A 26,972-nucleotide genomic window follows, 5' to 3' on the forward strand; every position below is an offset into this window, starting at 1 on the left:
GGATAGTGCAGGTGGGCTGCTGGGACTGGATCCCTTGGGATGGGGAGGGCTCTCACCCTCCCCACTCTGGGACTCCCTGAGTGAAAACAGCCTGGTGTGGGGTTCAGTGGCATGGTTATGGGGACTTCCTTTTATTCTTCCTTCTGGGAGAAGCAGCCATGAGTTCTGGAGGGTGGCCAATGAAGAGATGATCCGGTGTCAGCAGGAGGTGGTTTATGGGTGTGACCCCTGGTGATAAAGGAATGAAAAGCATAGTGTGGATCAAAGAAAGTCTATTCAATACATAGCATAAGAATGAAACTAGATCACTATTAAAAGAGTAAATAAAATATAATTGATATTAAGAACGTGTATTTTAGATCTTAAATGACAAAAACGTGTAAAAGAAAACATATGTAATCATATCATTGACATGGAACTTACAGTGAGTTGTGTTTGGAGGCCTGACGCCAACAATGAAAATAAAGCAACAGTAAGCAAATGGGATTACATCAAACAAAAGTCTCCATGAAATGGAGATATAGATCGAAGCAAAAAGACATCTTATTGAATGTGAGAAGATATTTGTATGATATGCTATATTCTATTTCTGATATATCCAATTATATGCTTGGTAAGAGGTTGACTGATATCTAGGACCAGAGAGTTAATGCAAAGGTAAAGACAATTGTCTTGCATACAGCTGTGACCACAACAGTATTTTGAATCCTGGCAGTAAATATTGTTCCCCGAGCACATCCAGGTATAGTATGTGACCATACAGCCAGTAGTAGTCCACACAAAACCAAGCACAGATCCACCTCCAAGAAAAAGAGATTACTAACAAAAATATATAAAGAGTGCATAAAACTCAACAATAAACAGATTAAAAAGTCAGCAGGGAGGCTGGAGAGATAGATAGTACACTGGATAGAGCAGTTGCCAACCTGGGTTAGATCCCTGTTACCATATATAGTTCCGGAGCATGACCAGGAATGATCCCCTGAGTGCAGAGCCAGAGGTAAGTCCTGGCAGAGTTGGGTATATACTGCATTTCCCGCCTTTACCCAAAAGCAAAATAATAAGATATTACATTGTGCCTGTGACAATGGACATAAAACAAGTGTTAGAACAAATGTGGAAAAAGGGAATTCTTGTACACTGTTGACAGGAATGTTAATTAGTATGAAAAGCACTGTGGACAACAATGAGATATCATTCACACCACAGAGAATGGACACATAAAAAGTACAAGAACAACCAGTGCTGGCATGGACACAGGGAGAAAGTTACTCTCATTCATTGTTGGTGGCAATGCCAACTGGTCCAACCCTTTTGGAAAACAATATGGGAATTCATCAAAAATCTAGAAATTGAGCTTCCATATGACCCAGCAATTCCACTTCTCAGGATATACCCTATGGGCATAAAAACACACAGCAGAAAAGCCATCTGAACTTTTATGTTCATTGCAGCACTATTCATATTAGTTAGAATTTGAAAACAAACCAAGTGTCTTCGAACAGACAACTGGATAAAGAAACCATGCTACATCTGTACACTGGAATACTATGCAACCACTAGGAACAATAAAGTCATGAAATTTGCATATAAATTCATGGACACGGAGAGTATCATGCTGAGTGAAATGAATCAGAAGGAAAGGGATAGAAATATATTGATTGCACATATTTGTTGGATATAAAAACATAGTATGAGACTAATACCCAAGAACAGTAAAAACGAGGGCCACCAAGAACAGATGAATAAAGAAACTAAAGCACATCTACACAATGGAATAGTACGCAGCTGTTAGGAAAAATGAAGTCATGAATTTGCCTATAAATGGATAGACATGGAGAGTATCAGGCTGAGTGAAATGAGTCAGAAGGAGAGGGACAGGTATAGAATGACTGCATTCATTTGTGTTATTTAAATATATATATTATAAATATATATATATATAATAGAAGACTAATATCCATGTCTAGAGATAACAGGGGTTAGGAGGACTGATCAATGATTGGAACTAACCATAAGTGTAGGGGGTGCTAAGAGTAGGAAAGATAGAGAAGAGACCAGTATGACAATAATAGCTTGGAATGATCATGCTGGACAAGGTTTGAAGGTTAAAAGTAGGTAAAAGTATATTCTTAATGACCTTTCGGTATCAATATTGCAAACCACAATGCCAGAGAGGGGGGAGGGGGAGGAGAGAGAGAGAGAGAGAGAGAGAGAGAGAGAGAGAGAGAGAGAGAGAGAGAGAGAGAGAGAGAGAGAGAGAGAGAGAGAGAGAGGGAGAGAGAGAGAGAGAGAGAATAAAAGTGCCTGCCATAGATGTAGGTAGGGGTTAGTGGGTGGGGTGTGATGGGAGGAACCTCTGGATAATTGTGCTGGGAAATGTACACTGGTGGAGGAATGGTTGTTGGAATACTGTTTGACTGAAATTCAATCATGAATAGCTTTTTAAGGGTCGACCTCACAGTGACTCAATAAAATGTTTCTTTTTTTTTTAAATGAGGGCCAGGAGGACTGGACCATGGCTAGAAGTTTGTCACAAGTGGTGGTGGGAGGGACAGTTAGGATATAGAATGGGCCACCATGACAATGACAGTTGGAAATGAACACTCTGGACAAGAATTGCATGCTGAAAGGAGGTAAAGACATGTATGTGATAACCTTGTTGCAAACCATAATTCTCAAAAGGAAGGAAAGAGAGAGTGTGTATGAGAGAGAGAGGAAAGTGTCTGCTTGTAGAGGCAGACTGGCGAGAGAGAAACTGGGGACACTGGTGGTGGGAAATGTACAATGGTAAAGGAAGCTGGAGACAATGGTGATGGAAAGTGTTCACTGGCGAAAGAATGGATGTGGGAATATTGTATGATTAATATATAAATTGATATATATATGTGCAAAATATTAAACATATATAATTATATATATTATCAAAAATAATCTATTTTTACATAAAAATCATGAATAACTTCTTTTTTTAAAATTTTTTATTGTGGAAAGTTACAAAATTACAAAGTTTTCAGGTTTAAATCTCAGTTATACAATGCTCGAATACCCATCCCTTCACCAGTGCTCATATTCCACCACCAAGTATCCCAGTATAGCTCCACCCCGCCCCCTCACACCCCAAACCCCCCCTCGCCCCTAGCCCCCCCACCCTAAGCCCCCCCCCGCCTGTGTAACTAATAAATTTCACTTTACTTTCACTTTGATTGCATACAATATTCCAACAAAACTCACTATTATTGTTTGGAGAGTCTCTCCCCTAAAGTCAGACCTGCTGAAAAGGAAGCATTAGATAATTTGTTTTCCATTGCTGAGGATGAAGAAGTATGAGGTTGAGTGACCACACTTAGCGGCCTCTCAGTTTTGGGTTTCTGTAATTTAGTATTTTAGTAACTAAGTCCAGAGAGATATCTGCCAGAAGTTGCATCGTTGCCAACTTGTACTTCTCAGTTACATCATATTCCACATATGAGTGCAATATTTCTATGTCTGTCTCTTTCTTTCTGACTCATTTCAGTCAACATGATACTTTCCATGTTGATCCACTTGTATGCAAATTTCATGACTTCATGTTTCCTGACAGCTACATAGTATTCCATTGTGTAAATATACCAGAGTTTCTTTAGCCAATCATCTGTTTTCGGGCACTCTGGTTTTTTCCATATTGTGGCTATTGTGAACAGAGCGGCAATGAACATGGAAATGCAGATGTCATCTCTACTATACCTTTTTGCCTCTCTGGGATATATTCCCAGGAGTGGTATTGCTGGGTCACATGGGAGCTCAATTTCTAACTTTTTGAGAATCGTCCATATTGTTTTCCAAAAGGGCTGAACCAGTCGGCATTCCCACCAGCAGTGAAGGAGAGTCCCTTTCTCCCCACATCCACGCCAACACCGGTTGCTTTTGTTTTTGGGGATGTGGGCCAGTCTCTGTGGTGTGAGATGATATCTCATTGTTGTTTTGATCTGCATCTCCCTGATGATTAGTGATGTTGAACATTTTCTCATGTGCCTCTTAGCCATTCGGATTTCTTCTTTGGAAAAGTTTCTGTTCATTTCATCAGCCCATTTTTTGATCGGGTTGGCAGTTTTCTTCTTGTGGAGTTCAACCAGTGCATTGTATATCCTTGTTATCAACCCTTTATCGGATGGGTACTGCATAAATATCCTTTCCCATTGTGTAGACTGTCTTTGTATTTTGGTCACTGTTTCTTTTGAGTTGCAGAAGCTTCTTAGTTTGAGATAGTCCCATTTATTTATCTTTGTTTTCACTAGCTTAGCCAGTGGCGTGTCAGCTTTGAAGATACCTTTGGCTTCAATGTCGTGGATCATGGTGATGCAAGTAAAAATAAAGGGAAATGGGCTGGAGCAATGGTACAGCAGATAGGGCATTTGCCTTGCACAAGGCCGACCTGGGTTTGATTCCCAGCATCCCATATGGTCCCCCGAGCACTGCCAGGAGTGATTCCTGAGTGCAGAGCCAGGAGTAATCCCTGAGCATGGCCGGGTATGACCCAAAAAGCAAAAATAAATAGATGAATAAATAAAATAAAGGGATAAAGAAAGAAACAAAGAAAGAAAGAGAATGAGAAAGAAAGAGAAAATAAAGATGTCCTGTATTCTGTTTAATAAGAATAGAATAAAGGTATTGTAATAAATTTTAAAAAATAAAATGCTTTATATACATAAAATAAGGGAACTATGGAGATTTCTCAAATATTAAAAATGGAAATTCCATATGGTACAGCTCTGGATTTACCTGACCATCCAAGTTCTGAATTTACATAAAAAATATATAAGCACTAATTTGAAAATCTATATGTACCCTCGTGTTTATTCTAATGCTATTTATAATAACTAAGAACTTGAAACAACTTAAGTGCCCATAGATAAATGATTACATAAAAAGATAAATATATACACATATATATCCTTAATGGAATGCTACTTAGTTATAAGAAAAGCCAAAATCTTACCATTTGAAACAGCGTGACTGAAACTAGAGGATATTGTGCTTGGTGCAATAAGTCAGGTGGAGAAAGACAAATGCCGCGGCCTGCGTGGCCAAGTTGAACCTTGGCCGGAGAGAGGGAATGAGAGCTGAGTGGGCTAGGGAGGACCACATGCAATATACGGCATACAGCAAGTTTATTGAAATCCAAGCGGGTTTATATAGTCTTATTTTAGCAACGATCAGCAGGTTACATAAGTGGCATAAACATTATTAATCAAGCGGTGCAGGCAACTTTATTTTTGCCAATCTTACTTGTTTTTTGGTTCCTTCTCTCAGCCTTGAGAAACATGGGAAAGCAGATGTGGCCTTGAGCATGGCCATGGCAGATACGAGCTAATCCTCCCTTCAGCCTCCTCTCGAGTCCAGCTGCCAGAGCATGGTGGCCCTTCAACTTTTCTCATGAGGCAGGTCGCCAGAGCATGGTGGCCCTTCGGCCACCTGTCAAGATAGGCTGTCAGGGGATGACTCGCCCTCATGCCACATTTCTCCGTACTGATTCCCGTTTACAGGAACTAAGGTAAGGAGTGCCTAGGCCCCCTCCTCACCCAGTCCCTGTTTACAGGGACAGAGCACGGGGTGCCTTGGCCCGTCCCCAATAAACAAACACTGTGATTTTGTCATGTTGGATATAAAGAAACAAATGAACCAAAACAGGTGAACTGATTAAGCAGACATTTAGACTGTATGAGTAATTTTGTGGTTATAAGAAGAGGGGGATAAGGGTAAGGTAAGTTGGGTATAAGTGATCAAAAGACCTGTGAAGGAGAGAATCGTATATTTTGTTCTGAGCTTAATGTAGCTTATACAAATGTTGAGTTAAGCATGAATACCTAAATCCTATATATTATAGTACAATATTACTTGAATAAAAAATTTTATAAAAATAAATCATTTACTGGTAACAATTAGTTAAGAAAAGAAAAGGAATTAAACTCAAAATCTAAAACTAAATCTTAATCTACAATGAGAACTAAATAAAAATGAGATTATTAAATATAGTCAATTTGGATGTTAAAAGTTAAAGCACTCAAGATTTAGGAACATGAAGTCTTGCTACCCGGGTGCACTCTTTCTGTAACATCAATTTGTTCTCAAACAAAATAAAGTTTATAATGCTCAAAGTTAACAAGTGTTTGGAACATAAACCTTTGTGGGGTTTAATCTAAATAAATTTCCTTCTGTTGGTTTTAAGCCTAGCTTTAGATCTGTAACTCTCAAATTTATCTCACTTGAATTTAATGTAGTTATTTAAACCCTTGATACGAGTGTTGAAATGTTTAGAATTAAGTGCACAGCCTTAGACCTTGTGACTATAGAAGTTGTTTTAGGTTGGCACTAATAGTAATGACAACTGACCTCTCACTGTGCTCATTATATACCATAAAATGCTCTAAGCATATCAAAAGCATTAATTTATACACTATCAAATATAAATATTACTTAATTCTTAACACACAATTTGTTCTGAGATAATTGCAATAATTAATTCCATTTTACATATAGAGTCATAGATGCACAGAAATATCAAATAGCATTCCCAAGCTTATATAACTATATAAAAGGCTAGGGATCAGATTCAAACTCAGATACTGGATTCCAGATTCTTAATAACCATATTTTAAAAATTTTCAAATCTGAAGCACATATTATGCCACAGCCTTAACTCCTTTATCTTGGCCCAGAAATATTTTAAAGATGTTATGGTGTGTCTTTCTGAGATTAACATACATGTATACCTCAATATCATTTTCCTTCTGCTATTGTAGTAAATTATCACAAATTTAGTGGCTTAAAATAACACAAATTGTCATCTTACTGTTCATCTGATCAAAAGTCTCAAGTGGGGCTGCAGATAGTACAGAAGCTATCTGTTTGCCTTGAATGTGGCTTATTCTGGTTCAATTTCCAGGAACCCAAGCACCACCAAGGAGTGATCTCTGAGAACAGAGTCATGAGTAAGCCCTAACCATCACCAGGAGTGGCCCAAAAACAACCCTCAGATGGGTAGATGGGTAAATAGAGCTGTGTTATTTTGTGACATCCTAGAGGAGTGTGGTTTTTTGTCCCTTTCCAGTTTCTGGAGACTGCCAACACCCCTTGACTCTTTTTTTTTTTAATTTTTTTAATTTTTTATTGAATTACCATGTGAAAAGTCACAGTTTTCAGGCTTAAGTCTCAGTCATACAATGATCAAACACCCATCCCTTCACCAGTGCACATGTACCACCACCAAGAACCCCAGTATACCCCCCACCCCCCCCCCACCTGCGTAGCTGAATGTTTTCACTTTGCTTTCTCTTTACTTTGATTACATTCAATATTTCAACATAAAACTCACTATTATTATTTGGAATTTTTCCCCAACAATCAGACCTGCCGAAAAGGCATCACTTGATAATTTGTTTTCCATTTCAAGAGTATATGAGGTCACGCAGCCGCGACAGCGGCCACCGAGTTTTCAATTTCTGGTATTTTAGTAATTAAGTCCAGATAAATTTTTGCCAGAAACTGCATCATTGCAAGCTCATACCTCTGTTTAGTGGGCTTTATAAGATGGCGGTCGCCACGCCACCAGAGAAAAGAATGGCCAAGAGAGAAAAACCTTTCCCCTTCCAGGGCAGTATGGGGCCATAGCTTAGTTCACAGTCTAGAGGCATTCTGCAAGAAGCTGCTGGGTGCCAAAAGTAGTTAGTTGGCCTCTGGGATCATGGGCGTTCAGGAACAGAGGAGCCATTCATGTGCGGCCACTCGGGGTAATATCTGGACGCAGAGCTCCCCTTGACTCTATATCAACTTTGCTTTCACTGGAACACCTCTTCCTTTAACTCTGATCGTATCTTTCTCACAGGGATGCTTACAATCACATTGGGCCGATCCAGATAACCCTGGATAAGTTTGCCATCTCAAGATTTTTAACAATCATAGAAGCAATTTTCCTTTCTTCTACATAAGATAGCATAGTCACAGATTTAGAGGAAAGTGTGTTTTCTGCCCACCACAATCACTCTCCTCATATATTGAAAAAAAAAAGAGTATCACTTAAGGGGCTGGAGCGATAACACAGTGGGTAGGGCATTTGCCTTGCACAAAGCTGACCCGGGTTCAATTCCCAGCATCCTATATGGTTTTCTGAGCATTGGCAGGAGTAATTGAGTGTATGAGCCAGGAGTAACCCCTGTGGGATTCCAGGTATGACCCAAAAAGCAAAAAAAAAAAAAAAAAAAAAAAGCAAAAAAAAAGAAAAAAGAAAAGTATCACTTAAAAAAATTCCCTGGTCATGGAATTAAAACATTTGTGTTTGCAAGCTACTGAGAGCAGAGCCTGGCTTTTACAGCCTACTTACAGCAGAGCCTGGCAATCTACCTGTGATGTATTCAATATGCCAAAAACAGTAACAACAAGTCTCACAATGGAGAATGTTACTGGTGCCCGCTAGAGCAAAATCGATGAGCAAGAGCAAAATCAATGAGCAACGGGACGACAGTGCTACAGGGCAGTGTTTAAAAACAGTGAATAATCTTGCTACTGGTTCAAGAATATTTAGCAAACATCAGACTCTTTTTTTCCTGTTAATTACAGTTTGTTTATTTATTTTTAAGATTATTGAAAATAAATAAAAACCCTTACAAAGGTTTCAGTCACGCAGTGTTCCAACACCCATCCCTTCACCAGTTTACATTTCCCAGCACCAGTATCCCCAGGTCCACTCCCATCACCCACCCCCCAGCCTGCCTTTGTCATAGGTGCTTTTCTTCGCTCTCTTTTTCTTTCTCTCTTTCTCTATCCATCACTTCCTCTCTCCTTTCCACTCTCCCACCACCCTTCTCCCCTCTGCTCTCTCTCCTCTCTCTCCCTCCTTCCCTTCCTCCCTCCTTTTGGGCATTGTGGTTTGCAATACAGATACTGAAAGGTTATCCAGTATATCCCTTTAGCTACTTTACCTAAAGAACAACACTCAGTTCTTTAACACTCTTTTCTTCAAAAGACTTTCATAATGGTCTTTACACATGAATCATCAGCCGATTGAAAATGATAATTCATATTATAAAAAAATCAAGACTACTTGCATCTTCTCAATCCTGTGATTTTACCCTTCCTAGAAATCTACCTCTTTAATTTGCCACTGACTCCCCTAGTTCTTTTCTGATCTTTGGTGTGAATCAGAGACTCAGAGAAGCAGGAAAATTTTGAGGAGTTATTAGCTAGTGACTGCGGAGTGATAGCACAGCGGGTAGGGTGTTTGCCTTGCACGCAGCCGACCTGGGTTCGATTCCTCCATCCCTCTCGGGGAGCCCAGCAAATTACCGAGAGTATCCTGCCCACATGGCAGAGCCTGGCAAGCTTCCCGTGGTGTATTCGATATGCCAAAAACAGTAACAAGTCTCACAATGGAGACCTTACTGGTGCCCGCTCAAGCAAATCAATGAGCAATGGGATGACAGTGATACAGTGATTCAGATTGCATGAGGTCCCAAACCAAAATTATGAGGCCCTGATCGTAGTTTCCCCCAGCCTTTTAAAGGGTTTTGCACATCCTTCTATTGGGAAGTCAGAAAATAAGGTGGCAGATGTACAGATGCAGATAAGAGATGTGGTCAACTTTACAGTTTGGTCACATTATGGCCCAGGCATTTGCTGCAGTCAGCAATTTGGAAATTCCTGTCTCTGATCCTAATCAGTAAGTGATTATTTCTGCAGTCCATTGTCTCAGGAAATCCCTGACACTGGTCATAAGGATTATTTAAGTGTTAGAGTTTTATTTACAGATCTCAGGAAGTGTCAGTCACTGCTTATAATCACAGACACATCCGTACATGACTATTTCTGGAGTTTGCTCTAAGGCAAAAACTGAAAAAGCAACGTGGTGGTCTGAGGACAAGACGGTTGCCCTGATTGCTAAGTTATTACAGCTTCAACTCTTGTGGGTTGTTTCCCCAAATGCCCAGATCTTTAAGACTATCCCTCTTTGGTGAAAATTCTTTACAATTCACTTGGCAATAAACACATACCATTTGAATGATGTAAAAGTGAAACAAACATGAATAACAAAATGTACTCATTTTTAACAAACTCAATAAATCTTTTCTATTCCAAATGAGCACTACTTTTTGAAGGAGTAGCTGTGCATTTATCTCACAGAATATGATGTTACTCATGCTATATTAGTAATGCCATTTTTGAAACTGACTTAAGGGCTTTTTTAGAAGTCATACATGAGATCAGCCATGTTGCGCGCTGAATCAAACGTTTCATCTTGATTTATTTGACTAAAAATGGCCATCAAATCATGACTTGTAGTTTTCTTATTTGTATTTTAGAAAACTGAATTCAAACATTAAAATCTGCCACTTTTTTCCCATTCAGCAATTACTTGTAAATACACTTATATCTATCATTCCCCACAGCATTTACCACTAAAAGCTGAACTAGAGAAAAATGTGGCTAAATTGTGAAACTAAAGTGGGGATCACCTAATTCATCCAAAATTTAAACCTTGGATTTGAATATTCATAGTAAATGGGTGGATAGAGAGGGAGGCAATGGGGAGGGAGGGACTACTTTTTAAAAAATCAGAAAGATAAGTTCAGGCTATGGTCTTGAAGCACCACCAGGGATGATTTCTGATCACAGAGCCCAGAATAGCCCAAGAGCATCACTGGGTTTTCCCCTCCCCACAGCAAAGAAAATAAAAGAGAAAAAAATAAGTAAGCAAACAATTGACATGATCTGCCATGAGTGAGCTTATACCAAACAAGGCATAAGCAAGGATGCCAAACTGAACTAACTAAGAAAGCAATGACAAAAAGACTACCCATTTGTCTATACTAAAGGTGGGACTCTAATTGCTGACCAAGAAGCACAAGAGTGCCCACCATGCCTGAACAGTGAGGCAAATGTGTGGGCAAAAGATTAAGAAGATGCGTCATATTTCTGAGCAGTGACTCACCAACAGTGAGTTGTCACCTACTGTATATTTCAGAATGTGATGGCAGAAAGGCAGACATATTCCAGAAATGATCAGAAGTCTTTCTTCTGCATGTAAATAAGAGGAGAAAGGGTGTAACTAGCTCCAAATTATGCTTATTTAATATAGATCTTTCTTCATTTTTAATTCTAATGAACTTCATACTCTATTGGTGGGTGATAGTAGAAATTCAATTATACCAGATTCCTTTCATAGTTTCATTTTATAACTCTATGTCACAGATTACCATGCATATCCATCTATAGACCCTCAGAAATAATGGCCTGTATTTAAGTTATAGAAATATCTCTAATTAAATACATGGATGTTTGGTTTTTCCATATTCACTATGTGTTAGATTAAACTCATAATGATAACTGAAAATACAGTATCATTTAGTTTTCAAAATTATATTTGACCTTTCCTGAATAGTAAAATGTCTGTAACTCACCAAGTTATGGAAGAAATCAAAATCTGTACTCTTTGCTTTAAACTTTCACAGACACATTTTTTAATAAATTAGAATCAGAGGTCACATTCATGTTTTAAGACAGGTGTTATCCATTCTTTCTTTGGAGATACTGATACTTTTTTGCATAAATAAAATAAAGACAAATATACTAATAATTAAAAAATGACTTCTGTTTTCTAGCCATGCAGATGCTTCTCTTTCTAACTTTAAAACTATTTTCATGCCCCTGGAACAGGGCAGAAATTAGCTGGGAGAGTAGATTGGAAACAATTTTGTCTTTAAAGACAGGATGGAACCGAAAAGACAAGTACAGGATAAAATAGCAACTTGGGCCAGATGGAAAGGTGAGCCACAATAGAGGACATGAGCCCCGGGTCTTTCTAAATGTTCTTTCTCATCTGTTGGGGCTCCTCTCTTAAACATGAAGCCAGGTTGTTTTGTTACTTTCTAAACTCACTTTAAATCATTCATCGCACATTTTCTGCGTAATGTTTAGACATGTGACTTCTATTTAATTGTGAACTATCAAAAGTCATGTTTTCTGATAGGGACACTTGAATTGTATGTCATCAACCCTAGCTTGGGCCTGGAAAGCAGGAAGACTAGGTGGGAGATTTGGCCATTTTTTGTGACTTTGCCAAATACTGCATCTCCTACTTTCTAGCACACATTCCTATGAAGATTCATTCAGAGAGTAGTAGGGGTAATTCAACTTCCTACATTCTGGATAAAACTATTATGCAGAGAATTTGAAAACAAGCCATTGTGCAACAGCCAACTGAATCCCACTTTGTTGGCTGTAAATTGGCAACTGCTGCTCATCAAACTAGGAATTCAACATAGCAAAGATTTAAGAATTCTAGTGAAATGTTTAAACTATGCATACATTAAAAGTAAACTCTATTGGGTCAGGAGATAGTGTGGTAGTTCAATATTTGGCACCACGTGGGACCCCAAGCATCTCTGGGGCAGCCCTAGTGGTCCCTGCACATTATCAAGGTGGCCTGGAAGACCTCCATTTCCTCTGATTAGCATGAGAAGTTCAGGCACTGCAGGACATGAGCCACATCATACTAAAAGTCCCTTACATCACACATACTCAATGGCTGGTCCAAATGGTCAAGAATCCTCAATGGCGTCTCTGATCTCCCGGCACAGCTTCAAGGCTGCCCAAATAAATTACTTAAAAGTATTACAAATATTAAACCCAAATACTAAAATATTAAAGCATTTAAAAATATTAAAATATACTGTTCTAGTCAGCCGTAAGAAAAGATGAAGTCGTGCAATTTGCCACTATAATTTGCTACTATACATAGGTATCTGGAATGTATCATGCTGAGTGAAGTTAGTCAGAGGGAGAGTGACAGACACAGAATGATCTTTCATATGTGGGATATAAAGAAACATAGTAAGGGAATAACAAATGTCTGAAGGCAACAGAAATAATGAGCAGAATTTACAGAAATAATGAGCAAGGTTTATAGGAGGGAGCTTGCCACATAGGGGAGTAGTGGGCAGTGCCGAGGGGGGATAAATCAGGGATGGGGTACACTATATCACTGATGATGGAGGGAAGTGGTCAATCTGAAGAAGATGGAAAGCTGAAATTAAGTATAAAGTGCTTACCACAAAGGCAGGCTAGAGAGAAGGGAAGGAAACTGGGGACATTGGTGGAGGAAAGTGCTGGTGTTGGAACATGGTATGACTGAAACTCAATCTTAAACGACTGTAATTTTGAAATTCATGGTGATTGAATAAAAGTTTTTAAATAAAAATAAATTATACTGTCATTTTGGCTTAAATACATTAGACACTATAACTTTTTTTGGGGGGGGGTTGAGTGACATCTGGCAGTTCTCAGGGCTTATTGTTGACTTTGCAACCAAAGTATGGGGTGCCAGGGATTGAACCTGGGTGGACCACATGCAAAGCAAGAGCCCTACCCACTGTACTGCTTCTCTAGCTCCAAGACACTATAACTTTAAACTACCTAATATGCTAGTAGAGGTTCAAATCCCATATGCATCTGAAGTTCATCATATTCAGAATGACACCAGAAATCACTCCATCTCTTTCTGGGCTATCTTCCCTTAATGAAACAAATACAAGGTTGATCACGGAAATGATTGTATTTCTTCCTTTTTTTGGTTCCGTAGCGCTTATCTAGTAAGTAGGAAAATGGTATTTCCAGTCAGTCAATAGTAAATTCAGTATATGTTTGAATACTCTATGTTGCTACCACCATTAAATTCAAGACTAAATTGTTTATCTACAATATTCTTATAAACATTTAATTGGTTCTCCCATTTCTTTTCAACAAATCATTACTGAGTGCCTTTTCCAAAGCTGTAGTTACAAAGATGAATCAAAACAGTTCCTGCTGTGGTAGGAGGGGAGGGGAGGAAATCTGGGAACACAGGTGGAGAAAAGTTGACATTGGTGGTGGAATAGGTGAAGGAACATTGTATGTTAAAAACCCAACTATGAATAACTTTGTAATTCATGTGTTTTGATAAAATAAAATTTTGGAAAGAAAAAACTAAAACAAAATAATTAAAAACTAAAAATGTTGTTCCGAATTGGAAAATAAACATTTCTAAGAAAAAAACAAAAATAGTTCTTACATAATAAAAAGATCTCCAGCAATATATGTCTATAAAATAGCTCTTCTAGATAGAATGTGGGAAACTGTTCAATTTTTGTTCTTCTAATTTCAAATGGAATCCTGAATTCCCTCAGTTTACAAGAAATTAATAGGATTCTAAAGTCTTGAAAGTATATTTAAATATGAGTTTTGTCAACACCTTAAAATCTTCACAGAAAACTCTCTACTATTCTTAGCACACACTTCATTTCATGATAATTACTGGATTACAAGTCTGTATCTCTCAATGGGGTGTTATATTTATTAGGGCAAAACCCAAGAATAGCCCATTATGTGAAGAAGGTGATATACCTCTTTTTTAAAAAATGGTTGTTTCTTGAATTCCTTAGCTACTGAGACAATCAGATAATAGTCTCTCTTTGATTTCCACTTTCAGAATGAGACTGCCATATTGTTTGTGTATACAATTACTAACAGTAATGTCCTGGGATATTCAAATGGCTTTGGAACTTTTCTGCTAAAAAATTATTTCTTTTAGAGGAGTAAATTCCTCTTATTTCAAGGAAATAGCTTCCAGGAAAATTAACTTTTTAGCTAGCCAAGTCTTAAAAGTGAATTACTTTAATCTTTTACTCAAATTGCTTTTTAAAATAGTTTACGTATAGATTACAGTGTTCTGGGTCATCCTGTCCTCCCTAAGCCTCATATACACATATAGGTTATGAGGTAGCAAAGTAATAGTGAACTCTATTTCCCCTCTGTTTCAAACATTTGCTGTTGACCAAAAAAAGTTTTTGTTTTTTTTTTCCAGTGGGACCTCTAATCCTCTGATTCTATCAAATTTTTTCTCTTCATCTTACCTCTCTTGTCCTTAACTCCCTTTATTATTATAATTAAATCCCATGGTTCATTATTATAATTTTATTATGTAGATCTAAATTACTTTGCCCCCAACTCTCCATTATTCTTAAGAAGCAAAAAATTCGAAATTTAGTTGAATATAGGGATTTACCTTCTTAGTCCTGTCCTCAAGCAACTTTAAATGGAAAAAAATAACCCCCCTTTTCTTTTTATTCTTCTGAAATTGCAAGTGGGCCCTCTCAGCTTCAAGGCAACAATTTTCCATTTCTCTATTGGATTCATTCCCTGATTCTCTTAGTTGAGTAATTCACATCTTATTCTGCCTCAAGTAGCAACACTGCTTTAATTCTTCTCACACATAGATGATATACTTTCCTCTATTCAATGGGTCAATGGGGCAATTAGAAGGTTATATGTATGTTTTATCCACCCAAAAATCAAAAATTTACTTTTCTACAAGCTAATTTCTTCCACCCTGTTTCAATTCCTATATCAGTGCACTGATTCTTATTTCCTCTCCCCTGTTCAAGACTTTGTCCAGAAATTTCTCCTATCTCACCCCATTTTAACCTTGAGGCAGCAGAATCATCTGTTGAAAAAGTCAATCAGATAATGTTCACTCTCCTACTCAAAAGTTTATAAAGGCTTTCCAGGACACATAGAATAAAATAAGCAGTAACATTCCTTATGAGGGAGCTGAGAGATAATGCAGGGATTGATGGTTTGCCCTTGGCATTGCTTATAGACAGCTGAGCACTGCCAGGAGTGATCACTGAGCAAAAAGCTATAAGTAAGCCCTGAGCCTTGCTAAGTGTGGTCAAAAATTCCTTATGATGGGTAGATTCTTCTTAGTTGGCCATTGCTTCTCTTAATTCTTACTTGCTTTGTTTCAGTTACCGCTTACCTACTGGGAAATGGGAAAACTGGGCGGAGGAGGCCCAGTCCCGATCAGAGCAGGCTTGGAGGTCTCAGCTCCGGGTCCCACACACCTGGGTTCCTCTGCCGGTTCCTTCATGTGTAAGGCTTGTCCGAACATGTGGAGAGGGGCCTTGAGCATGGCTCTGTGGTTAGGCTCTGGAGGTCTTCCACCACCGGGAGCTCTGCTCAGGGTGGGGAGGGAAGCTGGAGCCCATCCCCTTCGAGGGGGCCCCGGGGAAGACAGCCAGGCATGTGGGCAAGAGACTCTCTGCAGGGACTGCCCTCTTGCCGTGCAATCCCATCAACGGCCACCATCCAGAGACTTAAAAGCAAGCTCCCAGAAGAGAGTCTCTTGCCCACCCACCTGGCTGTCTTTTTTTTTTTTTTTATTCCTGACAGTGTTCATATGTGGTTTCTATGAAGTATCGGCATAGAATCTGGGTTAGATGCATGTAAAAGAGCCTTAAAATAAACTTCCAGTTGTATTATCTCTCTGGCCTTTGATTTACAAAAATTTTAAGACTTATTTGCACACCCATGTTCATGGTAGTATAATTTATAGTAGTTCATAGGTTTAAGAGACTCAAGTTCCAAGTGTTTATAGACAAATAAATATGATGTGATTTTCTTTTTTTTTTCCAACACCTGTTTTTCTAAATAAGTTAAGACCAGAGCAGCCATCATGCTTATTATTTTACAGAGAAATTGTAACCTTTTTTTAAAAAAAAAACACTAACCTTTAAATCTAAATATATTTGCTATCTGGCTTTATATTGGTAAAATTGTAGAATATAATACATAATTTCTGAACCTCAGCTAGTTATAAGATACTTTTAAAAAAGCTGAAAGCATCTTTAAGACAAGCCTATTCCAGTGTTAACTAGGATTTTGTGATATACACAATAACCTGTTCTTCAGTCTTGACTCTAACTTCCCAAAGAATAGTGATACTGCTTCTGTTACTATACTGTTATTATAACCATTCTACTGTTGTTGTTGTTATTATTATTATTAGTTTGGCTTTGGGGCCATCTCCAATGGTGTCCAGGACTTACTCCTGGCTCCACACTCACCGCCTGGCTGTCTTCCCTGGGGCCCCCTCGAAGGAGATGGGCTCCAACTTCCATCCCTGACCCAAGCAGAGCTCCCGGCGGCCGAGGACCTCCAGAGCCTAGCCACAGTCATGCTCAAGGCCCCTCTCCACACATTCAGATGAACCTCACATATGAAGGTACCAGCAGAGGAACCCAGGTGTGTAGTACCTGGGGCTGAGACCTCCAAGCCTGCTCAGATTGAGACTGGGACTCTTCCACCCAGATTTCCCATTTCCTAGTAGGTAGGTGGTCACACCCAGGGACTGCCACCGGCGCCAAGGAATCCTGTCAAAGGCCAGCATCCAGAGACTTAAAAGCAAGCTTCTGGAAGCATGCTGCCGCTTCGCAGGTTCTCTGGGAAGAACCTGGCAAACTACCAGGGGTTTCCTGCCCACATTGGAGAGCCTCACAAGGTCCCCATGGTGTATTAATATGCCAAAACCAGTAACAAGCTGGGTCTCATTCCCCTGACCCAGAAGGAGCCTCCAATACGGCATCATTGGGAAGGACGAGTAGAGAGAGGCTTCTAAAATCTCAGGGCTTGGACGAATGGAGACATTACTGAGACCGCTCGAGAAATTCGACGATCAATAGGATGATGATGATGATTGTTTCAGTTACTGAGGCCTCAATGAAGTTCCATAGACACACATTTTGTGCTACCATTTTAAAGCAAATGTACTCAATGCCAATCTATAAGTAGTGGTCTTAGCCTAAATATTCATGTGTTCCACTTCTCTTTTCATTGATCCCTCTACTTAAATGTCATCCCATAGAGAGACTCAGAGAATATGCTACCTAAAATTATAACTTTCAGGGTCTTAGAATAATTTAATTGGTAAAGCATCTGCCTTGAATTTTGGAGGCCAGAACTGTCCTATATGCTAATTACAATCCCAGTGGCACTGTCATTTGGGCTATTGGTGCCATGACAGATCACATTATTTCTGGAGCACTGCAATCTTTTGTGTGTAAGCAATACAAGTAGAAGTGTTGACCCCAGTCAAGCACAATAACCAAAGGAATGCAAGCATCAAAACAAAGTACTTGACCCTACTCATAACAATAGCAACAATCAAAAGAAGGTAAGGATAGTGAAGTGGAAGAAAGGGAAGGAGAAAAGGAGGGAAAGTGGAGAAATTTAAAAGCATATAACAACAATTTTTAATCTATACTTGATATGCCTTTAATAATTATATTCATCAATGCTTCATATATTCTCTATTTTCAACTTTATTATACATCCCATGAGTGAAAGGGTAATCCTTTTCATTCTCTACAGTATTATTAGTCCATAGAATAGTAAAGAACGCATAGAAGCTCTAAATTTGTACTAAGTACACAAATTAAAGGCAGATTTATAATCAAGCCAATTTATAATCAAATTTTGACTAATGATTATATAGGAAAAGTCAAATTGCTATAACCACACCCCGATATCCAGGATAAACTGTAGGCTGGAAAGAGAATATAGTGGGTAAGGTGCTTTCCTTGCATGCAGCAAACCTGGTCCTTGTTATGAGGAATTGTTTCACCCACTTGAGATAGAAGCACAATGGTCCCCTGAATCCTGCTAGGAGTGATCTCTGAACACAGAGCCAGTGTTAAGCACACACGTAAAAAGCAGGATAAACTATAAATAATATCAATATTTTTTTAAAGAATCTTCTCTTCTAGATTTTAGCTTTCTTCCCTTTTTCAAAGGCAATTATCCTTAAATTTGAACTATTTCCTTGCCTTCTAAAATGATTTTATTACAAATGAAAACTAAGAATCATCATAAAAATTAAATAACATCATTAAGATAAAGCAAATGTCAAAAGCAACAGAATCAGAGAACTGGTCTACAGAACTGATATTACTGTGGAGAAGGCTGGCGGGTTAATATTTAAGACACAAAAGTGGAGTGAAATGGATACCGTTGTGGAAGGAGTGTGGTAAAAGAATGTTCATTGTACACATGAAACTATCATTGACAATATTGTAAATTACCATGACTAAAAGTAAAGAATTAAATGACTATTCTTCTATATTTGTATTTTCATTAATCGTTTTTAAGATTCAGCTCTGCATGATGATGCTATTTTATTTCATAATCCCTCACCTTTGTATTTTATTCCAATATAGGAATATATTCAAATTCATTTCTACTTTATTACTTATAGGCATTCAGACCATTTTCAGGTTGATGTGAAATTCTTTATAAGTTACTATGAATACTATTTTATGTACCTTTCCGTTACTGTTAGCCTTGGAACCATTTTCTGCCTTTTAGAAGACTTTATACTTCTATGTTTAATCAATTTTGCATTGATCTTGCAATTTCTCTGAGGGAAATCTTGCTGTCTTCATTCCAGCATTCTTACTCAGCAGTTTACTATAATCCCTCGAAAATTTACTGACATTGCCTTAATTAATTTTGAGAAATTCTGACAATAACCCAACAATTCCAATTGTCTCTGAGGAGCCCTCTTATCCAAAAACCACTTCCCCCTCCATCCTTCTTTCTCCCCCATCTTCCTACCATTCTATCCCCTCCTCCCACGCTTCTCCCCCTCCCCCTATATTTGGGGAGATATTTAAAATATTTTGAGAGTTCTATGACATATTTTTTCATAAAATTATGTTTATATTTGCTTATATTAAATGACATTTTCCCCCTTGGGGTATGGCCAGTGAACTTAGGTCTCATGTTAGGTTTGCTTTACCACAAAGACACTTTCCCTACCCACTCTCATCTTAAATGGAATGAACTCCAAATAAACATATGACTCTCCAATGGAAAAAGAAAAAAAATGTGCTTCTATCTCAAGTGGGTGAAAAAATTCCTCATAACAATACCAACTTCAGATTGACCGGCTAGCTTCCTCTCCTTAGTCAGAAATCTTGTCAGGTTAAAGAATAAAAGTGAAGGAAATTCGGTTTGATTTGCATGTCAGACAATAAGTATTTTTACAAGTATGCCCAGTGAAGTATTTGGGATCTATTCATGCTAAGTTTTGGTTGTTCATTTTGGGGGGTTTTGGCACCACACTGGGTGGTCCTCAGGGATGGTTCCTGACTGTGCTCACAGATCACTCCTATCAGAGCTGGGGGACAATATGGGGGTGTGGGGACTCAAACCCAGATCAGGCGTGTGCAAGGCAAGCACCCTGCCCAGCTCTGTTCCCTGAAAGTATTCATTTTATCTCAATGAAGACATGCAGCACCTGTTAACCCTGCTATTTCTATCAGCCAGTGCTGCCAAGGTCACCTTGAACCATCTGGTGTGCTGAAGAGCCTTTTTGTGTGCCCGGAACACAGGGAGCGAGGACGCACTAGCCTTGGAGCCCTTAGATATCTGTTTTCATTTTCTGCCCATTGCTTAACACCAGAAGGCACATTATCTCCAAATAGAACACCGAGAGACTCAGGAAAATTGTTCTAACTAAGATGGATCCCTTTTGCTATGGCTACTCCAATGAAAATGCTTTCAGACATGCACTATGTTTCCATTTGCAGACGGGAACAATGTAAGATGGTGGCAGCGACAGGCCTCGAGGCCCGGAACAAGTGAAGCTCTCGCGAGACTTCCGAGGGCGGGTCTTTTGCACCTCACCAGCATCCGGACCAGGTCTGTCTCGTCTCGGTCTCGCGGGATTTCGCCCCTCCCGCCCTGTGAAGAGGCCGAGAGCAGCCTGTATCCCGCGCAGGCGCCGTCGAGGTACGTGGAAAGAGACCTCTCGTCGTTCCGCTGGCTCGGGCCGTCGGGCCGTGCAACTGCTTCCAATGTCTGATAACGTCAGCGGCGCGTCTGGCTTCCCAGACCCAGCGGCCCAGAGCCTGTCTGCAGGCCCCGAGGGCCAGGCTGGAGCGGAGGCGACGAGGGAGAACCCGAATGGCGAAGCGGGCCGGGCCGAGACCAGTCATGGCGGCAATGGCGGCGCTCCGGCCGCCCCCCCGCCGCCAGGCCCAGGCCGAGAACGGCCAGGACCCCCCCAGCGGGGTCCCTCGGTGCAGGCCCCGCTGAGAGACCACGACTACGATGACAGCCCATCTCGTTATTACATGGCGGAGCGCGACAACGAGGACGCCGCAGGAGGCGGCGCGCGACTTCCGGTACGTGGGTCGAACAGCGAGAGGAGGCGGTTGGAGGAGGACGCAGCCCTGGAGTCGTGGGTGGCGTCCGAGGTTTCTCCCCTCCCTCGGCCGCGCTGGCGCGTCGTCACGGCCCTGCGCGACCGGCAGCTGGGCTCCAGGGCCTGCTTTGTCTCCGAGGCCTGCGGGGCCCGAGCGCTGGTGCAGCGCTTCCGGCTGCACTGTGAGCTGAGAGGCCATCATGGCTGCGTCAATTCGGTGCAGTTTAACGAGAGCGGCACCTGGCTGCTGAGCGGCAGTGATGATCAGAGAGTGATCATTTGGGACTGGGTGCGCCAGCGGCCCCTGCTGAACTTTGAAAGTGGCCTTCGCAGTAATGTCTTTAATGCCAAGTTTCTCTCCGATTGTGGCGACACCGCCCTGGCTCTCTGTGGCCGCGACGGACAAATCCGGGTGGTAGAGATTAGTTCCACCCCAACCTGCCAAAATAACAAGCGTGTGGCCCAGCACTGGGGAGCAGCCCACGAGCTGGCAGTCATGCCGTACTGCCCGTACAGGTTTCTCACGTCGGGTGAAGACGGCACTGTCTTTGATATCGATCTCCGGCGTCACCAGCCGGCTTCCAAAGTGGTCGTGACCAAGGAGAATGAGAGTAAAGTGGGGCTCTATACGATCTCCGTGAATCCTGCCAATATTCACCAGTTTGCAGTGGGCGGGCAGGATCAGTTTGTTAGAATCTATGACCAGAGGAAAATTGACATGACTGTGAATAACGGTGTCTTTAAGAAATTCTGTCCTCAGCACTTGATCATGAGTGATTTGCTACCAAACATCACCAGCGTGGTGTACAGCCATGATGGCGCCGAGCTTCTAGCCAGTTACAACGATGAAGATATTTATCTCTTTGATCCTTCCAGCTGCAATGGAACCCAGTACATGAGGCGATACAAAGGTCATAGAAATACTGCCTCAGTTAAAGGTGTCAATTTCTATGGTCCCAGAAGTCAGTTTATCCTGAGTGGAAGTGATTGTGGACATATATTTCTCTGGGATAAGTCATCTAGCCAGGTTGTTCAGTGTATGGAGGGGGACCAAGAAGGTAGCATTAACTGCCTTGATCCCCACCCTCACCTACCTATAATAGCGTCCTGTGGACTAGACTATGAAGCCAAGATCTGGGCACCCTCCCGCATAATTACCACTCATCCTGATAGTATAAAGGCAGTGATGAAAAAGAATAAGCAAGAACGAAATGAAGATAGCAATCAACACACTCATCTTTTTAACAACAACACGGTTTGGTTCCTGATGAGTCACTTGACACCCAGATTTTATCGTTTTGGTGGTCGTCATCATGGGGAAGTTTATGGAGCTCAAGTTGGAAGTTCAGAGTCTGAGGAATCCTCCAATACATCTAATACATCTGAAGAAGAAGTTCAAGATCCTACGCCGTGCCTACCATCTTAAAGAGTGCAACAAGCTGTAGGTTGGACTTTAAATGAAAAATGTTACCATAGATTTGCCTTTTATCTTCTATTTTACAAAAGAAAAAAATAACTTCATTTGGCTTCCTCTGCCTTTCTTACCTTTTCATTCTTTTACTCTTAACTTAGTATCTTTTATATCTGTCTTTTTTTTCCTCTTTTGGTCCAACCCTAAGGATTACTAATGCTGATTTTAAAAATTTGTCTTAATTGTGAAGTTAAAGTGATAACCTTTTATTTTTGTCATTAATAGTTAATTATAAAACACTCTGATGTGAAAGTTTAAAAATGTTTTTATCCTTGAAGTAAGGCAGATTTTGTTCATTAAATGCTGACACTTGACACACCTACAAACAGACCACTGTCTCACACACATACATACACACACCCCCATAAAAATTTTTAACAAAAGGGGAAAGTGCATAGATAAGTGAATAATAAGATCTATCCTTCCAGAATAACTTGTGATTGTCAACAGTTTCTGATGTATGTATGTATTAATAGTAACTGCAATTGTCTTGAAGTTTTATGGCTGGGAGACAACTCCCAAAGGATAAATATCTGAAATATGTTTAACCAATAATAGAAGAATAATACTTGAAAATACATTTGTGAACTAACCAAGTAACTATTTAAATAGAGCTGCTTATACTTAAATTTGTTTGTATTGTTGGAAGAATTTGTTGTCTTTTTGATATTGCACTTGATATGCTTATGTTGCTTAAAAATTTAAATAACTCTGTTGGAGCTTTAATATAGCAGGTAGGGAACTTGCCTTGTATGCAGCCAACCCAAGTTCAATTCCCAGTACCCTATATGGTCCCTTTAGCATTGCCAGGAGGGATTCCTGAGCACAGCCATGTATGGCCCAAAACCCCCACAAAAAATGTTTTCTTCAACATAAGTTTAAGAGGTTAAAAATGTTTTTTTCAACATCATTTAAGAGGTTAAATTTCTTTGAAAAATATCTTAAGCCTTAATGCCAATTTTGAGTCATAGAGGTACAATTACTATTCAATAATACTGACTTCTTTATATCTTATTTGTATATGTGAATTCAAAAGGTGTCCCTTTCTCCAACACTGTTGGAAAATATAGTACACTGTTGTTTGCACATATTTGGTCAGAAGGATGTAATAAAGTACTCTGTGACTCAAGAAAGTTCTGTGTGATTGTGCTCCTTATTTAATTTTAAAATTTGGGCTTTTTTTTTTGCAGTATTGGGGATCAAACTTAGGGCTTCATGCATGAAAGACATTAGCTTTATTGTGTGTCCAGTAAATATTTTGGGCATCACGTGCATTCAGTGGTCATGAGCCGCTTCCCTCACCCTGGATGGCCGATGGCAATGGGTGGATGAAGGAGGAAACAAGGGCCAGGCTGATTGGTGATCAGTTGCAGTTTATTCCAATCTAGTCTCCCTCTGCCTCCTTCCAGTCTTACACACTCCCATATTCCTCTTCCCTGTGCCCACTCTCACAGTGTTAGAGAAAATCATGAAGGGTTGGGGGTAGCAATTACACATAGATGAGGTTATACTATCAACAGATGTAAAGTACTTCCCTCGGGGGAAGCTTCTAGGACAAATTCTCATCAGGTAAGGTGACCACCTAAGGGCTAAATACCATCTAGGGGTGTATTGCTCCTTTCCTTAGTCCAATAACCATTTAAACGTTCATCTTAATTCTACTTACTACATTGTTCATTTTGTTATGGACACACTAAGAGATATATTAAGCTTATAGAGTGGCTCTCCTGGGGACATCTAGCTATAGACCCCAGACAATAGTCCTCAGGCCAGATTCATCATCATTCATTCATCATCATATTCTCAAGCGGTTTCAGTAACATCTCCATTCGTCCAAGCCCTGAGAATTTAGAAGCCTCTACTCGGCCTTCCCAACAATGCCGCATTGGAGGTTCTTTCAGGATCAGGGGACTGAGACCCAGCTTGTTACTGGTTTTGACATATTAATACACCATGGGGACCTTGCGAGGCTCTCCCCTGGGGGCAGGGAACTCCCAGTAGTTTGCCAGGTTGTACCAGAGGGAGAGGTAGGCTATAAGATATTGCGTGGCTGCAAAGCGGCCACGCACTTCCGGGAGCTTGCTTTTAAGTTTCTGTCTGGATGCTGGCCGTTGATGGGGTTCCTTGTGCCGTGGACAGTCCCTGGGTGTGACCCCCTAGCTGCTGGGAAATAGGAAATCTGGGCGGAGGAGGTCCAGTCCCGATCCGAGCAGGCTTGGAGGTCTCAGCCCTGGGTCCCAGATTAGTCCTTTTTAACCCCAGCAGGGTCCTTATCCAGTTGTTTCTCTTTGGATCATGACAATTTGTCCATGACTGTTCTCTTAACTTATTAAGGTTTATGATACTTGATTTGTCCCGTTTCAATGTCAGGGTAGCTTACAGCTTGCCCTGAGTCCATCCAAGTTGCTTCGTTGGGGCCCTCCTTTTGGGATGCTAAGAGCTCAGGGCAACTGAGGCTTAAGTTAAATAAATATGACAGATGCCTAAGAGTAAATATTATTCAGAGTCAGTTAACTCCCAAGTTACAAAAACATAGCATTAACGGTCTTCCTGTGTCTATACAAAAAGGACATTGCTCTAAAGTAGACTATGCAAAGAGCATAAGGGAAAGAGAAAAAAAAGAAATATTTTACTTAAAAATACAAAATCCAGAATCCTTATAAGTGTCTGATCTTACAAATCACAGGGTATGATTTGGGAATATAGATTAACAGATAGGGGAAGCAGAGCATAGAGGAGAAGTTAGACACAGAGGAATGGGAATGCCTTGGGAGCACTGTGAGGGGTGCAAGCCAATAAACCTAAACTCCCTGTGGCAAGGATGGAGGAGAAGGGACGAAGCAATGTTAAACCTTAAATGTTTAAAGCTATAATCCAACACTTTACCGCTGAGCTCTTGATAATGCTCCTTAAATAGATAATATGTCTGGCCTCTTGAGAGCAGGTTGAGAAATTCACATACTGAGATTATATTTGGTGATGTAAATGACCAAAGTTCTTGCCCCCAGAGATTCAGATTTAGGGACTTAGGGACAACTGTTTGGGAATTTGGGGACCTGCGTGGGACTAACCACCCCTACCAAGTTCTGCTATTATGAAAGAATTGTAAGAGCTGCAAAAGAATCCAATGAGTCTAAGCTGCACACTGTGATTTAAAAGAAGACATAAAGAGAAAAGAGTTAGAAATTAGAATGCCAAGTTTTGGCAACCCTGAACAAGTAGGTGGGATGTATCCTAGCAACAACATCAACAAAACACTGAAAAATTCTTTGGAATTTCCAGTGACACTGGGTGCCAAAGAGAACAATAGCAGGAGTGGATGGGAGATGGAAGGGCTGGAGGTGAGGTTGGGGGATGGGATGGGTATTGTAAATAAAATCTATATTAATGGTTCCCTCCAGGATTTGGGGATTAGTTGTGCTACAGAAAATGTTTGAAGAGAGATTCAAAATGCAAAGGTTAAATGATAGTCATCTTATGCTCAGAAACTAGAAACATTATTATCTGCTGGCTTACATTAGTGTAAGACTATAGCCAGGCACATAACTACAACTACACCAGCTCCATCTCATACCTCCCTACAGCTTTAACAACTCCATAAAGTTGGAGATTTGGAGAAAGCGAAAGATCAACACTGGTTCCAGTCTGCCTTTCTGGAGGATAGCTATTTCTTATGATACTGAGTCCTGATTCTGTCACCTGTTATATGTCTATCACCTCCAGTGCTTCTGTTTCTGTTTGAACCCTAACAGGTACAACCACCTGCATCTACTTTGGAATGAGTTCGTCTTGAACTGAGTTAGATTATTTGGAGAGTTTGCCATTTTTAAGAGTAAAAGCCTCTAAAGAGAAAGGTTGGATTTGATTAAGATAAATTATTATTTTCGTATTTGGCATCTCCAGTGGTTCTTAGGAGCTACTTTTGGCTCTATGTTCAAAGTGATTCCTAACAGTTTGTGGTGGGGGGGCGGGTACCAAATGTGGTTCTGGACACCAACCAGGGTTAGCTACGTGCAAAGCAAGCATCTTACTTCCTGTACTTATTGCTAAAAAACAATTTGAAAAGTAGGTCTACAAAATTAAAAAAAATTGTTAACTCTTACGGAAATATTAGTACAAAGAGAGAAATGTAATTTAATTCCTAGCAATGAGATAGTAGGAAAAGTTTATGATTCCTATAAGCAGGCAAAAATACCTTTCAACTTTCCGCCCTCCGCCCAGATAAGATCTGGAGCTGCCGCACGCGAAACGGACCCTCTACTCCTAAAGACTATGATCTGAGAGGTCTTCTAACCCATTTTGGCACCCAGAGCGGCTTCTTACAGAAATGCATCTAGACTGTGAACTGAGCTAAAATATCAGAAATCCAAAACCGCGCAGGCTCATAGAGTCTTCATTCTCAGCAATGAAAAGAAATTATTAAATGATGACTTTTCAGCAGGCCTGATT

General features: G+C 40.2%; 1 protein-coding gene across 1 annotated transcript; it reads left to right on the forward strand.

The window, feature by feature from the left end:
* Window positions 1–7,569: 7,569 nt before the first annotated feature.
* On the forward strand, window positions 7,570–22,478 carry LOC101547511 (DDB1- and CUL4-associated factor 8). The gene is made up of 2 exons (XM_004612463.1): window positions 7,570–7,636; window positions 20,452–22,478. Exons 1-2 carry the CDS (start codon window positions 7,570–7,572, stop codon window positions 22,476–22,478), a joined length of 2,094 nt encoding a protein of 697 aa, XP_004612520.1.
* Window positions 22,479–26,972: the final 4,494 nt, after the last annotated feature.

The sequence above is a fragment of the Sorex araneus genome, chromosome X (genome assembly GCF_027595985.1).
Source record: "Sorex araneus isolate mSorAra2 chromosome X, mSorAra2.pri, whole genome shotgun sequence".
NCBI lineage: Eukaryota > Metazoa > Chordata > Mammalia > Eulipotyphla > Soricidae > Sorex > Sorex araneus.